This window comes from Arvicanthis niloticus, chromosome 1 (assembly GCF_011762505.2).
Source record: "Arvicanthis niloticus isolate mArvNil1 chromosome 1, mArvNil1.pat.X, whole genome shotgun sequence".
NCBI classification, from domain to species: Eukaryota; Metazoa; Chordata; class Mammalia; order Rodentia; family Muridae; genus Arvicanthis; species Arvicanthis niloticus.
Genome location: NC_047658.1, coordinates 96,604,628 through 96,618,019, shown reverse-complemented (window position 1 = coordinate 96,618,019; position 13,392 = coordinate 96,604,628). Strand labels below are relative to the sequence as shown.

The following is a 13,392-nucleotide window of genomic DNA, read 5'->3' as shown; positions in this document are numbered from 1 at the left end:
CCTCCTGTCTCAGCCTCTTAAGAGATGGGATTACAAGCATATACCACAGTTTTTGGCTTTCACCTAGTGTCAGGACAGTTTCTAGATAAGCCTGACCAATCAGTAACTATGGGGCATGTAGCTGACCCATGTAGATACCTGCAGAAAGGGAACGCCTGTTCTCTCGATTGCAATCACGCCAACTGTTTGATTCACTTCAAGGTCAAGGATTAAAATCTCCCGAGGGTAGAGCAACAGCATGTGATTCCTTTTTGAAGGCAGATAGGCTAACTGGAGGCAGTCATTGAGAGCTACAAATTCAGCACTGAGAAAAACAAAAGATGAACCACACCAATGTCAGCCTCAAGACCCAATCACACAAAAACTGTCAAGAATGAACAACTATTTCCTGAAATGACCAAAATGGATCATCAGCCAAAACTCAGACCTCTGTTGTTTCCAGAATCCAAATTATAACAAAAATATTGCATGGGCCAGGTAGACAACAATGTTTCTAACTCTTTGAAGCAGATAAACAGCATAGCCTTCTGACTATGATGACACGGTGGCTACGCTGGCACTCACAAGACAGTTAGAAGTACTAGACTGCTGAGATACAGACTAGGGACTGAAACATAAAGCATTCAGGGTAATAAGTAATAAGCACCACAGAACCAGAGGACTGTGCCATCCATGTGGCCTGGGGCAGGCACCACCTCTACTCTGTCCCCATAGTTTAATGCCTCCTTAAACAAACTAGGACAGTTAATCTCTTCCAGTTTATTCTATGCAAATATAACATAAAACCTGTTTTTTTTTTAAGCTGCTGAAGAGTCTCAAGGCTCATTTCAGTATCTTTTATTAAACATTTAATACTCTGACATAATTACACTGAAAGCTTTGGAAGTTTACAGCAGAGTTAATGTGGGTGAGTAGAAAGTGAGGAATCTGTATCACTTTAATCTCCTAACTGCCAACCCAAGCTGTGTGAGCCTGAAAGACATTGAGACCCAGTTTCTTCTCCTGTACAGTGAGAAAGACACAGATGCCCGGGACTGGAAAGACTACATGGGTCGGTGGATATGAAAGCATTCAGTCCAGTTTTCCTAAGTGCTTCAGTGAAGCACTTTCAATGCTCAAGATCACATGGCAGAAAACAGCAAGCACAACAAAACTGCATTCTGCTAAATGAGTACATTATTTGCTTGTGACAAGGAATCCACAGAAATATAAAGTTCTATTAAGCCACTTAAAAAACAATCTTAAACCCTCTCGGCATAAGAGTTGAGATAAATTCACCAGTAAATTTAACCAGATTACAGCATAATATACAAAACCAGTATTTATCTACAAATTCAAAAGGTATTCATAGCACAAGCCTTTACATGTAAGTCTATGACATATAAGTCAATTAATTATCTGGTCTAAGCAGAATGATCCTAGCATATTAAAGACTATTTTAAAACAAATACCAAAACACTTCTAAAGCTATAAAAATATATAAAACTGTAGTTTTAGCAAAAGCCAGCAATCTATGTGTAATGTACACAAATAGTTCATCACATTTTTTTCACAGGTGCAGTGTCCTCAGCAGTAAGAGCTCACACTTTCTGAGTGCATGTGACATGTGCCACACTACAGTAAGTGCTGGATGGACACACTCTGTCTGTCCACCTCCGTCATAAGCCTATAAATACTTTAGAACCCTGGCACAAAGACTGGGATGGGGAACTGAACAAGCTAAAGATCTGCTTGCTCAGTGAGAACCTCCTCAGCACCCAGCTCTCAGCCAGGCTGGACATCGAGTACCTTCACTCCCATACAAACGGTCACCTCTTCTTGACTGTGGAAGGGATGCAGCAAGTGAGTGAGGAAGTGTACCAAAGTAAAAAGCCCAACTCCCCAACTCCCCAGTCTTCATGTGCTCAGGGACCGTGACTTTAAAATCACCTCGTATTTTCCCAAGTTAAATTAGGCAGTGATAAACCTTAATCTAACTCCAGTAAGGAAGTCCAGCACTAGTGGAATGAAGAGGACACTGAATGCAGGGAAGGGACAAAAGGACTCCTCCTTTACTAAATCCACAACCAGTAGAAGACAAAGTTCCTGAGAATGATGGCTCTCAGAAGTAAGGGAGGAGGGTTGCGTGCTCTACTCAGTCTTACCCTCATACTCACCTAGGTTTCTCCTGAGTGATCAAAATCTTTACTTTATTAAGAGCCTTCTTGGCTCCGGTGGCTGCAGCCAGCTTGTTATGAGCTGGGCTAGAGTGTGGGCTAGAGATGTACACTTTTTTCCCAGGGCCAGAGGGAGGCTTGGATGGAGAGAAGTCTGAGATGAAAACGATGCCCTCGCTGGTGAGTACTACACAGAGGGAGGCAGAAGAACTCGGATTAAAACAGCTGAGTAGCACACAGCTCCATTCTAACCCATGAAAACAAGATAAGGAAGCTTTCAGTATGAGCTGGCAATGCTATATCCCTAACACAGTGTAATGCTAGCCCACAGAAAAAGATGGTCCACTACAATTCATCAGAAACCTCCAAGCTGAGCTTCTCAACTACATCTTATATTAAAAAGCTATTGTGAGATTCTTGGTATAGCAACCAAGACTGGTTATTTCAGAAAAACTTCTATGCATAGACTTTTCTTCCTGTTATATCCCATACTTTCAAAATCCAAGCATTTTTCAGAATGTGCAATTTACATAGAAAAACTACCACATGTAAGAAAATGGGTGTCACCATTAGCCAGGCTCAAATATCTGATTTAATTATACTAAGTGTTTATGACTACTTTGAGTTGCTCAGTCTAATGAATATTTTTTTCTTCTCAAACATCACCCTGATAAAAGTATTCTTTGTGTCTGTATGTCTATACTTAATCTTACACACACACACACACACACACACACACACACACAAACACACATGCATACACATGTATGCACATATGCACTCACATATAAAGCAGAGTATCAATGGACACTTCCTGTCCATGAAACAGAAGTATGTCAGCACCATATTTAGTGTCACAACTGATGCATTCTTATGACTTAGAAATACCATCTACCCCACACGCTGGCCAATACTGGGTATATGATCCTGACATCAGTGAAGCTGCTGTAGGCACAGGGATCCAAGCAATGCTATGATAAGTCTGGCATGTTAAGTGAGTAGAGCAGCTGACACTTGAAAAGTAGAGGAAATCCCAGCTGTCAAGAGACTAAGGCACAGGGATCATGGGTTTGAGGCCAATCTGGAGCCCTTTTCTCAAAATCATTATACACACATGTGCACAAACACAGGGCCTCCAGCAGCCAAATCCAGAGATACACTGTTATCACAGTAAACTCCTTATTTCACTGCAGGTTCTGGAATTCATCCCCTAAAGTCTTACTGGTTTCCTTCGTTCATGTCATTGTTCCCCACGGACTATAATGAACCAGCCTCTGACTGTGTCCTACAGCCCTGAATTTGTCAGCAAACCAAAAAGTGTGTGCACAAGTATACACAGACAGGCCTGAATGCAACGTATCGACTTTTTATAGCCATGTTTTCCACTTAAACTTGTAATTTTCTTTCTCTTTCAACATAGACACACTCACACACACTGCCTCCCTCAATAAATACTGTTAGATAAAATCAGAATTTTGAAACATTCAAATCCAGAGAAAATACTATAAACCACAGCCATTCCTTTGCTCCCCTCAAGCCTCTGATCATTACTATAAAGCTTGTTCTGGCCATTAACATAACTTGACAGCTCTTAGGTCCTATTCTTCTCATCTCCCTCATTTTTTACCTTCTTAATATCTTTGACCTAAAGACTTATTTTGAGTGTGTGTGTGTGTGTGTGTGTGTGTGTGTGTGTACCATGTGAGTGCAGTTGCTGAACCCTATGAAGCTGGATTTACAGGTTGTGAGCTACTCGACATGAGTGCCAGGAACCGAGCTAGGGTCCTCTGCTACAACAGTACATCTTTTTAACTGCAGGGTCATTCCTCCAGACCCCACTTAACAACTCTTAAAACACTACAACTTACAAACTTATTCATTCAGTTTATAGTCTGACTGCCTCTTACTTGAACACTAACTCCATGAAGTTGGGAAACTCCATCTTGGTTCCCAGAACCATAACACTAGCTAAAGCAGTATCTGTTGAATCACTTCATAAAGAGTATTTTCTAAATAATAAAACTACAAAAATTTGTCTAAAACAAATCTTATTTTTAGATCATTTGGCACACAAAACACAAAGTGTTGGCAAAAAAACACATCTACAAAAAAAATTCTCTCAAGCTTAATTTGTCTTTTACATGAAATAGCATTATTTGGACTGATAGTTATAAAAGCAAGAACTCAGGCTACAGATTAAATGAAATCCCTAATTCAAGTTCTTTAAATGAAGTCTACTTAAGTCTGAAATAAAATAATGCAGTAGCTATCTGTCCCAAGCTAGTCCAACACTATTCATTCAGCCAGGAATTCAATGTGTGCATGGCATACTTCCATAAATTTCTAACAATAAAGTACCTGAAACAGCATGGCATTATGATTCAGTATGCAGATTAGGAACTGCAGCTTTATGAAGACGTGCTGTGCTTCTGCAGGGTGTTCACTTTTAAGTTTTTGAGGACACATAATGTGTGTATTTGTGTATATAACACTAATTTTATTTTTATTACCTCCTATAACTTACTTTCTACAAATAATTATTACTTACAAGTTAAATGTGAAGGATCAAATGGGTCAAAAGAAAAAGAAAGGATGTTATCTGCATAGCTCTTCTTCCACAGTTTGGTGCCAGTGTCTGCATTCCAGAGCACAATGTAATTTGGTGGATGGATAGCAAGCAGTAAGTCCCGGGAAGCATCCTGATTCCACAGCCACTGCACATCTGCAAAGACCAGAAAGGTAAGGACAAAACCACAGGACATCACTCCAAAATGTCTGAAAAGTATCAAGGACAAGGTGGCCAGAGTGTATAACTCTTAAAATTCAATAACTCCCAAAATGTGATTTATATGCACTATCAGTCTAATTTTATATAAAACCAAGTTGTTTGTTTCACATCTAAATTATCCTGAGATATTACTTTTAAAGAAAATATACAATGTTCATTACCTGAAACTATAAACTCAGGATCTGAGACTTTCCTAGGCATGGCCAAAATACCACACTTCATTAATGCTTTTGTGAAGTTACTTGATACTACTGAAGCTTTTCATGATCTTTCAAAAACAATAATATCTTAGAACAATGTTGCTTGGTACTTAGTACACAGTTAAGTACTCAATAGGTATTTTTAAAATCATCAACTGAAAAATTACTCAGGGCTGGAGAGATGGTTCAGTAGTTAAAGTGCTTGTCCTCCACGCATGGGGACTTGACTTCAGATTACTAGAGCCTACGTAAAGAGTCGCACAGTGGCACATACCTGAAATTGTAGCACTGTTATGGCTAGATAGGGGCAGGATGATCCCCAGAAGCACAGGCCCAGCTTGTGTGATAAAGTTCTGGGCCAACCAGAGACACTGTCTCAAACGAAAGGTGGAAGGCACCTAAGGCCTGACCTGAAGTTGTCCTCTGTCCTTCACATTGCAAGCATATACCTGTATATACATATATACCCGAATCCACCTACTCACATTCCCCCATACTCCTCACATACGCATATTTTTTCCCAGCAAAGCAGGAGACCTTCTCAAACACTTGTCTAAAGAACACTGTAATAATTTTAGAGAAATAACACTAAAAGAAAAAAAACAAGCAACTCTTAGGAACATGAGAATACAAGTTTGCTAATCTCTATTGCTTTATCATTAAGTCTATTTCACTGCAACTCCAGACAAGTGTACCTGATAGCATATACTTTGGTAGCTCAAGAATCTCAACAATATAGCTGAGGCTGATACTGAAATTAGTGAGTTTTACTATAGTAATAAGAAGTTAAATTTTAAGTGTATTGAGAAGGAAAATAATGTTAAATTCCTATCAGTAGATAGGTTAACATCTTCAAGACTTAACCTGGAAATAACAAAATCAAACACATTGAAAGAGAAAAAACAAGAGCAATCTGAGAGTAAAAGCATGACTGAACAAGCTTCTCGGAGTGGGGGCTCCTCACCTTGGATAGGCTTGACATGCTCTTGGATCTCACACTGAGCTACTCCTGCTGCTACATCCCAAACAATGATCTTCCCATTGATGTCAGCAGAAGCCAAGCGCAGGCAATACGGAGAGCCAATGTTGTGGTGATAGTTCTCCCTGGCCCACTTGACCTAGTGTTGAGGAGATACTGGATCAATCTCACTTGCATCAAATGACACTGGGCATAATTCTCACAGAACAGCAACCATTCAGATGATTTTAAAAGTATGATTAAGTAGGAAACTAGTATTAATTTTGAAACTTAGACATCTTCATTATTTATTTTTAAATATTATATTTATTTTTTAAAAAATCAAAATGCCTATAAAATGTAAAAAATGAGGCAGAGCCTAAATATTCTGGTAACATCGGGTATGAAAACAACAGAATTTCTCAAATGCCTAGATAAAATCCCAAGCCATCTTGGAACTTAGTTTTCCTAAAACTGAAGTTTTGCAAAGCATCTAAAATCATTAATGGCTAAAAAGAACATTTTTCTATATTCTATTAACCTAATTAGAAGGAAAAAATTAGAGATCTAAAATCTTTCAGAGGGTAAAAGGAATAAACAGTCGTGCAAACCTCTAGCTGTATCCTTTCAGAAAAAACTTTCTCTAAATTGAAGTTTATGCTCTATAATTAAAATTCATATTAAAAGCTAAAAAAAATAAAGCTGAAGAAAATGGTTCAGTAGGTAAAGTGCTTGCTGCATATGAGGACCAGAGATCCCCAGCACCCACAAAAATGCTGGGTGGGCATGGTGTCCCGCCTATCGTTCTAGACAGGAGATTTCTCTTGAGCCAAGCTTCATAAATAGATTTTTCAAATTAATGACTTCTGGGTTCAGCAAGAGACCTTACCTCAATACATAAGATGGACAGCAACTGCGTAAGACATCTAGTGTTAACCTCTGGGCTTCACATATATATGCACAGTACTTGTGCTGGCTAGTTTTATGTCAACCTGATACAAGCTTGCATCACTTAAGAAGAAGAAACATCAATTGAGAAAATGCCCCTATCAGGTTGGCCTGTAGTATATTTTCTTGATTGATGATTTATGTGGTAGGGACCAGCCCACTGTAGATGGTGCTACTCCTAGGCTCATGGTCTTGGATGCTGTAAGAAAAGCAGGCTGAGCCAGCCACAAGAAGCAAGACCATAGGAAGTATTCTTCCATAGCCTCTGCATCAGTTCCTGCCCTATGGTTACTGCCTTTTGTTCCTGTCCCAACTTCCCTGCATGATGGACTATAAGCCATGAGATGAAATAAGTTCTTTCCTCCTCAAGTTGCATTTCGTTGTGTTTTATCACAGCAACAGGAATTCTAACTAAGCCCCATAACACATGTACCTAAACATAAAAATAAGCATGAATATACACATGCATACACAATACATATAAACATGCCAAATGCATTAAAATATAAAAATACGGCTTGGCCTGCCTGGTGCATTAATAATTCCTGATACTCTGGAGGCTGAGGCAGAAGGACTTCAAGCTCAAGGCTAGTCTGGGTAATGCAGCAGCAACCTGTCTTAAAATTTTAACCAATAAAACAAGAGCTGGGTGTGTGGTTCAGTGGTAGTGTGCATGGTGAGCTTGTGCAAGGCCCTACCCAGCATCACAAACACAAATTAAAAATAAAATTCCTCCAGAACTATAAGGTAAATATGATTATATCCTTGAACATTAAATAGTCAGAGTAAGAGACACTTTTCATAGCCATCACCATAAGCCAGAGCATTCCCTGGCAACTCCCAGGTACCCATGACTATCCCCCATCTCTCTCATCACCCTGTCATTGTATGATTGTAAATACTTCACTTCTTTCACTATTACCAGCCCATGGATAGCTCCACAGAGCAGACCAGAGGCTTTGCACTTCTATTCCCTAACCAGTGTGGATTCCAAATCTGTTGTTCAGTGTTTAATAGATAAACATCATAGAATCTTCAAATATACAGAAACAGATCATCACACATGTGTGTACACATGTAAACAGTCATATATAATAAATGCCAAAGTAGGAAAGAAATGTAACAAATTACAATAGAATTTATGGAGAAGGTGAAAATTATAGTTTTCTGAATACTAATTTTACTGATCTTTAAACTCCTCAGGTAAAACTCTTTTTAATAAATGTGTGTGTGCGCACACACACACACACATTCGTATACATTTACATTTGAACACCATGTGAATTATGCATACTGTCTACACACAGGTAAATCAAATGAACTTTTATTGTATGGAGTTTGCAAATATGAACTCACCCACTTGCTATCATGTGTTTATAACCTCAAAGCGAATACTTGTAGGACATTTACAGACAAAGGCAGGTGTTGACTAACCAGAGTTGACCAACACATGCATGTACGGAGCTGTGGGACAATGAGGAACCCTTACTTCAGCCCTAACAGTGCAAGTAAGAGTCCATCTCACAGCTCAACCACTGCTTTCCACATCTGGGCTTTCTCTTGGCTATCTTATTTAAAATGGTCTCTAGCATACTGCTCCTTACTGTGGACACATGCAAGAGGTTACAATGTGCCTAACCAGAAAAAAAGTGTCAGTAGCTCTGCTGAGGTGACACAGTGTGTGCCCAGAGGCTCACAGGAAGCTGACTGCTTAGGAAACAAGGTTTTGGTGTTCCTAACTCTGCATCTGCAATGACATTATGGAATAGAATTACTCCAAATAAGAAGAAATGTGTATGCATGCATGCATGTGCAGCAGTGAGGTCTACTTACATAAAATTTAAGTCGTTTATAAAGTCTGTATAATCAACTATGCACATCAAGCTACTGAAAACAGAGGAGAACTAAGGAAGGTACAATTCATAGAGAGAACCAAGAAACAATTTCTCATCAGTGATGTGAGCTAGAAAATAATGAAGTGGTATTTTAAAATTACTTCTAGAGTAATATTCCATTGTGTAAATGTACCACATTTTCTGTATCCATTCCTCTGTTGAAGGACATCTGGGTTGTTTCCAGCCTCTGGCTATTATAAATAAGGCCACTATGAACATAGTGGAGCACATATCCTTGTTACATGTTGGAGCATCTTCTGGGTATACAGTATATACCCAGGAGTGGTATAGCTGGGTCCTCAGGTAATGAATGCTATGTCCAATTTTCTGAGGAACTGCCAGACTGATTTCCAGAGTGGTTGCACCAGCTTGCAATATTACTCAGCTATTAAAAACAATGAAGTCGAGAAATTCTTAGGCAAATGGATAGAACTAGAAAATATCATCCTGAGTGAGGTAACTCAATTACAAAAAAACACACATGGTATGTACTCACTGATAATTGGATATTATCCCAAAAGCTTGAAATAGCCAAGATACAACTCACAGACCACATGAAGCTCATGAAAAAGGAAGACCAAAGTGTGGGTGCTTCGGTCCTTCTTTAAAAAAGTAACAAAATACTCATTGGAGCAAATATGGAGACAAAGCTTGGGACAGAAACTGAAGGAGGGGTCGTCTGGAGACCAAAGGTAGACATTGATGTGGATGCCAGGAAGTGCATGATGACAGGAGCCTGATATAGCTGTCTCCTTAGAGGTCTGCCAGAGCTTAATATATACAGAGGTGGATGCTCACAGATAACTATTGAACTGATCATTGGGTTCCCAATGGAGAAGTTAGAGAGAAGACTGAAGGAGCTGAAAGGGTTGCTGGCTCGTGGGGAGAGCAACAATACCAACCAACCAGAGCTCCCAGGGTCTAAACCACCAGCCTGGGAGCACATAGGGAGAGACCCATGGCTCCAGCTGTCTATGTAGGGGAGGGTGGCATTGTCAGGCATAGGTGGGAGAGGAAGTCCTTGGTCTAGTGAAGGCTGGATGCCCCAGTGTGGGGGAATTCATGGGTGGGGAGGTGGGAGTGGATGGGTGGGGGCACATCCTCATAGAAACAGGAGGAGGGGGGATGGGATGGGGATTCCTGGGTGGGAGGGAAATGGAGAAAGAGGATCACATCTGAAATGTAAATAAAATATCCAATAAAAAATAATAATAAAAAGAAAAGAAAAGTCTTATGTCCTTTGAGAATATTTAAAACAAAACAAACAAATAAAAAAAATATTTCCTCACACCAGCAAAAGCTGATAAAATTAACCAAGATATTCACTTGAAGAACTGACAATAATTTCTTCAGGCAAAAGAAATAGACTATCAAATTGAAGGTCAAATCTACACATAAATGAAACTCTAGAAAAGACAAAAGAAACAGAAAGGGGAGGGGTGACAATACTTCTCTCCCTAAAAAACTCAAATTAAAACCTCTCTACCTTATATAAGATGTAATGATGAAAGACTGGATGCCTTCCCCTAAGTTCAGGAAAGAGATGTAAGTACCACTTAGCATCATTGAGGTCCTGGCCAATACAATATGGAAAGAAAAAAATTAAGCAAGTAGAGATTACCAAGTTAAATTGCTATCCTTAGCAGATGTGATAATTATATCTATGTCTAAAACTCCAGCCCCAAATTACTACTTCTAATAAGTGAATTTATCAAGACCATAAGACATAAAGTGAATATGTCCTATGATAAAATTTCCCTCAACTTCATACCAAATACAAAAAATAACTTAAAATGTATCAAGGACTGAAATAAAGAGCTAACAAGAAACTTGTAAATTCCTTGATGTTGGAGAAACCAGTGACTCCTTAGATATAGCACAAGTAAATGGAAACATCAAAGAATAAATTATATCAAAATTAAAACCATTTGTTCTTGAAAAGGCACTGTCAAAAGAAATGAAACTAAGACCAAATAATAAGAGGAAATATCTGCAGGTCTTGCATCTAAAAAGGGGCTCACGCATAAATACACTGTTAAAGGGCACAATTTAATAGTAAAAAGGCAACACATTTCAAAGTGGGCAAAGAATCAAAGTAGGTATTTTTCTTAGTTACTGCTGTGAACAGACATTATGACCAAGGCAACTCTTATAAGGACAGCATTTAATTGGGGCTGGCTCACAGACTGAAGTTCAGTCCATTATCATCAAGGTGGGAGCATGGCAGAGTCCCGGCAGGCCTGGTGCAGGAGGAGCTGAGAGTTCTATACCTTCATCTGAAAGTTGCTAGCAAAATACTGACCTCCAGGCAGCTAGGATGAGAGTATTAAAGCCCACACCCACAGTGACACACCTACTCCAACAGGGCCACTTATTCTAATAGTGCCACTCCCTGAGCCTAGCATATACAAACCATCACAGGATGTTTACAAAGACATGCAAATAGCCAACAAGTCTACGAAAAAAAAAATGTTCATGACTATCTGCCATGAAATCACAAATCAAAAACCACAGTGAGACTCATACCACAAAGACAGTCACACTTTATATTCGTAGTACATGGTGGTCAAGTGTTCAAAACTAATGGGTGAGGGGGTGATATGGTAGATGACAGAACTGGTATTTTCACTCACCTTTTCAAAGTGCCCCAGAACTAGCACTTAACAATGCATTCTAGATTGGCATTAAGTCATGGGTATGAAAACACTACGCAACCCTAAATAACTGTATTTATATCTATGACTTAATGAGAACCTGAGGATGTATTAATCTTGAGGTTATGGGACTGATGTGTGATTTAACTTACCTTAACAATATCAGCTTTATGTTTTTCTAGAACTTGTAGAGTTTGGGCAGTATTGGAATCGATCACTACCACAAGCGAATGACATCCATATGCAATTAAACCTTGCCAGCCCCTGGCAAAACAACAGTGTTAAAATGTAACTATAAAATAAAGCAACTCAACTTTCCTCTTGCCTATCATAAACGAATCTAGTCTAGTTTACATGTACCAACCACTGTTAGTAATTCTTAAAGTGAAAGGCTTGTGATGTTGTTCCATTTACCTAAACCCCTAGCTAAGTTTACAAATATTTATTAAGACTCATTTTCACTCAGATCAACAGTTCTAAAAGATATCTACACAGAGCTCTGATGTGCAAGCCAATCTGGGCTGGTTTTGTATGCACATGCCCTGTCTTATTCAGCGTTTAATACACTTATTTTTATAACAACATAGAATCCACAATGTACCTAGGATAAGGGACTAGTCTTAGTCCTTTCAATCAGATAAAAAGTATATATGAGAGGTCTCAGCCTCCGTAGCAGCTTTCCTAGCACGACAGCCATAGATTTTGCCTCATATGGTTAGTTCTCAGAACTTTGGTGTTACTTTACTCTGAAAAGTGGAGAGAAACCAGTAAAGATAAAGGTGGGAATAGGTGACAGGTCACACTCTGGGGCACTGTTAAATGGATCTAAGTGAAAGGGAGGAGTATGAATGAATAAGAAAAAGTCAGGAAGAGATAAGGAGACCGGAGTGAAGAGAAGCCCTCCCGGGTGCAGGTTGGAGAAGAGGAAATGGGGACAGTAAAGGAATGAGATGCGGAGAAAGAACACAGGACAGAAACTGTGTCTGCACTATTCGGGGCATTTGCGATTTATATAACAACACAAATGTCTCAGCTAAAAGACAATCTGCGAGCTGTGGAACGCTGGCCGCGGTCTAGGCGAGGGAAACAGGAAGCTCGGTGTTCTTCCCCGTCCCCTCGCGAACTGCGGCCGAGGCCGGAAGCACTGCCCTCACCAGTCCACCGCCGCCTTGTTGTGTGCGTTGAGAGCCCCGGTGAGGGTGCGCGCCGACACCTTGAAGTTCACGGTGTAGGGTAACATCGCGGCGGCACCCTGGCCCTCCCCACCAGCAGGCAGGAAGCGACACGCGCAGCTCTTCCGTTCCAAAGTCCGGGTAGTCGCGTCCGCTCCGCAGTCAGGTTCCGTGAAATCCCAGGTTCCTCCTTCCAAGAGTCCGTCGTCTCTCCAGGATCAAGGACTTCTAGGTTCCTCCCTCTCCAAAGTTCCGAGACTCAAGTGAGTCTTGTGGAGTGCATGTTGGAGCTACTCCTGGAAGAAGGGTTCTGCTACCAACCGTATCTGCTTTCTTCCTTTCGGGAGAAAGATTGCTGGAAATCGTGAAAACAAAACAATAAAACTACCAGTTTGCCTTTCTGCCTTTGATTTTTTAATTTAGGGCAACTACCATTCCCAGCCACTGTTTATTGTAGAAATTAGGGACATGCACCTGAAGACTCAGTGACTGTCTACTCACTATTTGTTCTCTTTTTTCTGTGTGATAACCATCCTGGCTACTGTGATTTGCATAAGTAACTGCCAAAGAACCATGTATTAAAAACTTAATTTCCTATACTTTAGGAGGAATGGCCCATCG

The 13,392-nt window shown here is 39.9% G+C and overlaps 1 protein-coding gene across 5 annotated transcripts in view; it reads right to left on the bottom strand.

The window, feature by feature from the left end:
- Wdr11 (WD repeat domain 11) overlaps positions 1–12,939 on the bottom strand; it is a 46,541-nt gene extending 33,602 nt beyond the window's left edge. For 2 of the 5 annotated variants that reach the window (XM_076911439.1, XM_076911457.1), the window contains exons 1-6: positions 12,754–12,939; positions 11,752–11,863; positions 6,109–6,262; positions 4,705–4,878; positions 2,157–2,343; positions 139–304 (exon numbers count right to left, since the gene is read on the bottom strand). In XM_076911439.1, the coding sequence (XP_076767554.1) occupies positions 139–304; positions 2,157–2,343; positions 4,705–4,878; positions 6,109–6,262; positions 11,752–11,863; positions 12,754–12,839 (879 nt within the window). In that variant the 5' untranslated portion in view covers positions 12,840–12,939. The remainder of the gene's footprint in view (positions 1–138; positions 305–2,156; positions 2,344–4,704; positions 4,879–6,108; positions 6,263–11,751; positions 11,864–12,753) is intronic. The other 3 variants (XM_076911434.1, XM_076911452.1, XM_034507722.2) reach the window with 2 other exon arrangements.
- Between the last annotated feature and the right edge of the window lie 453 nt (positions 12,940–13,392).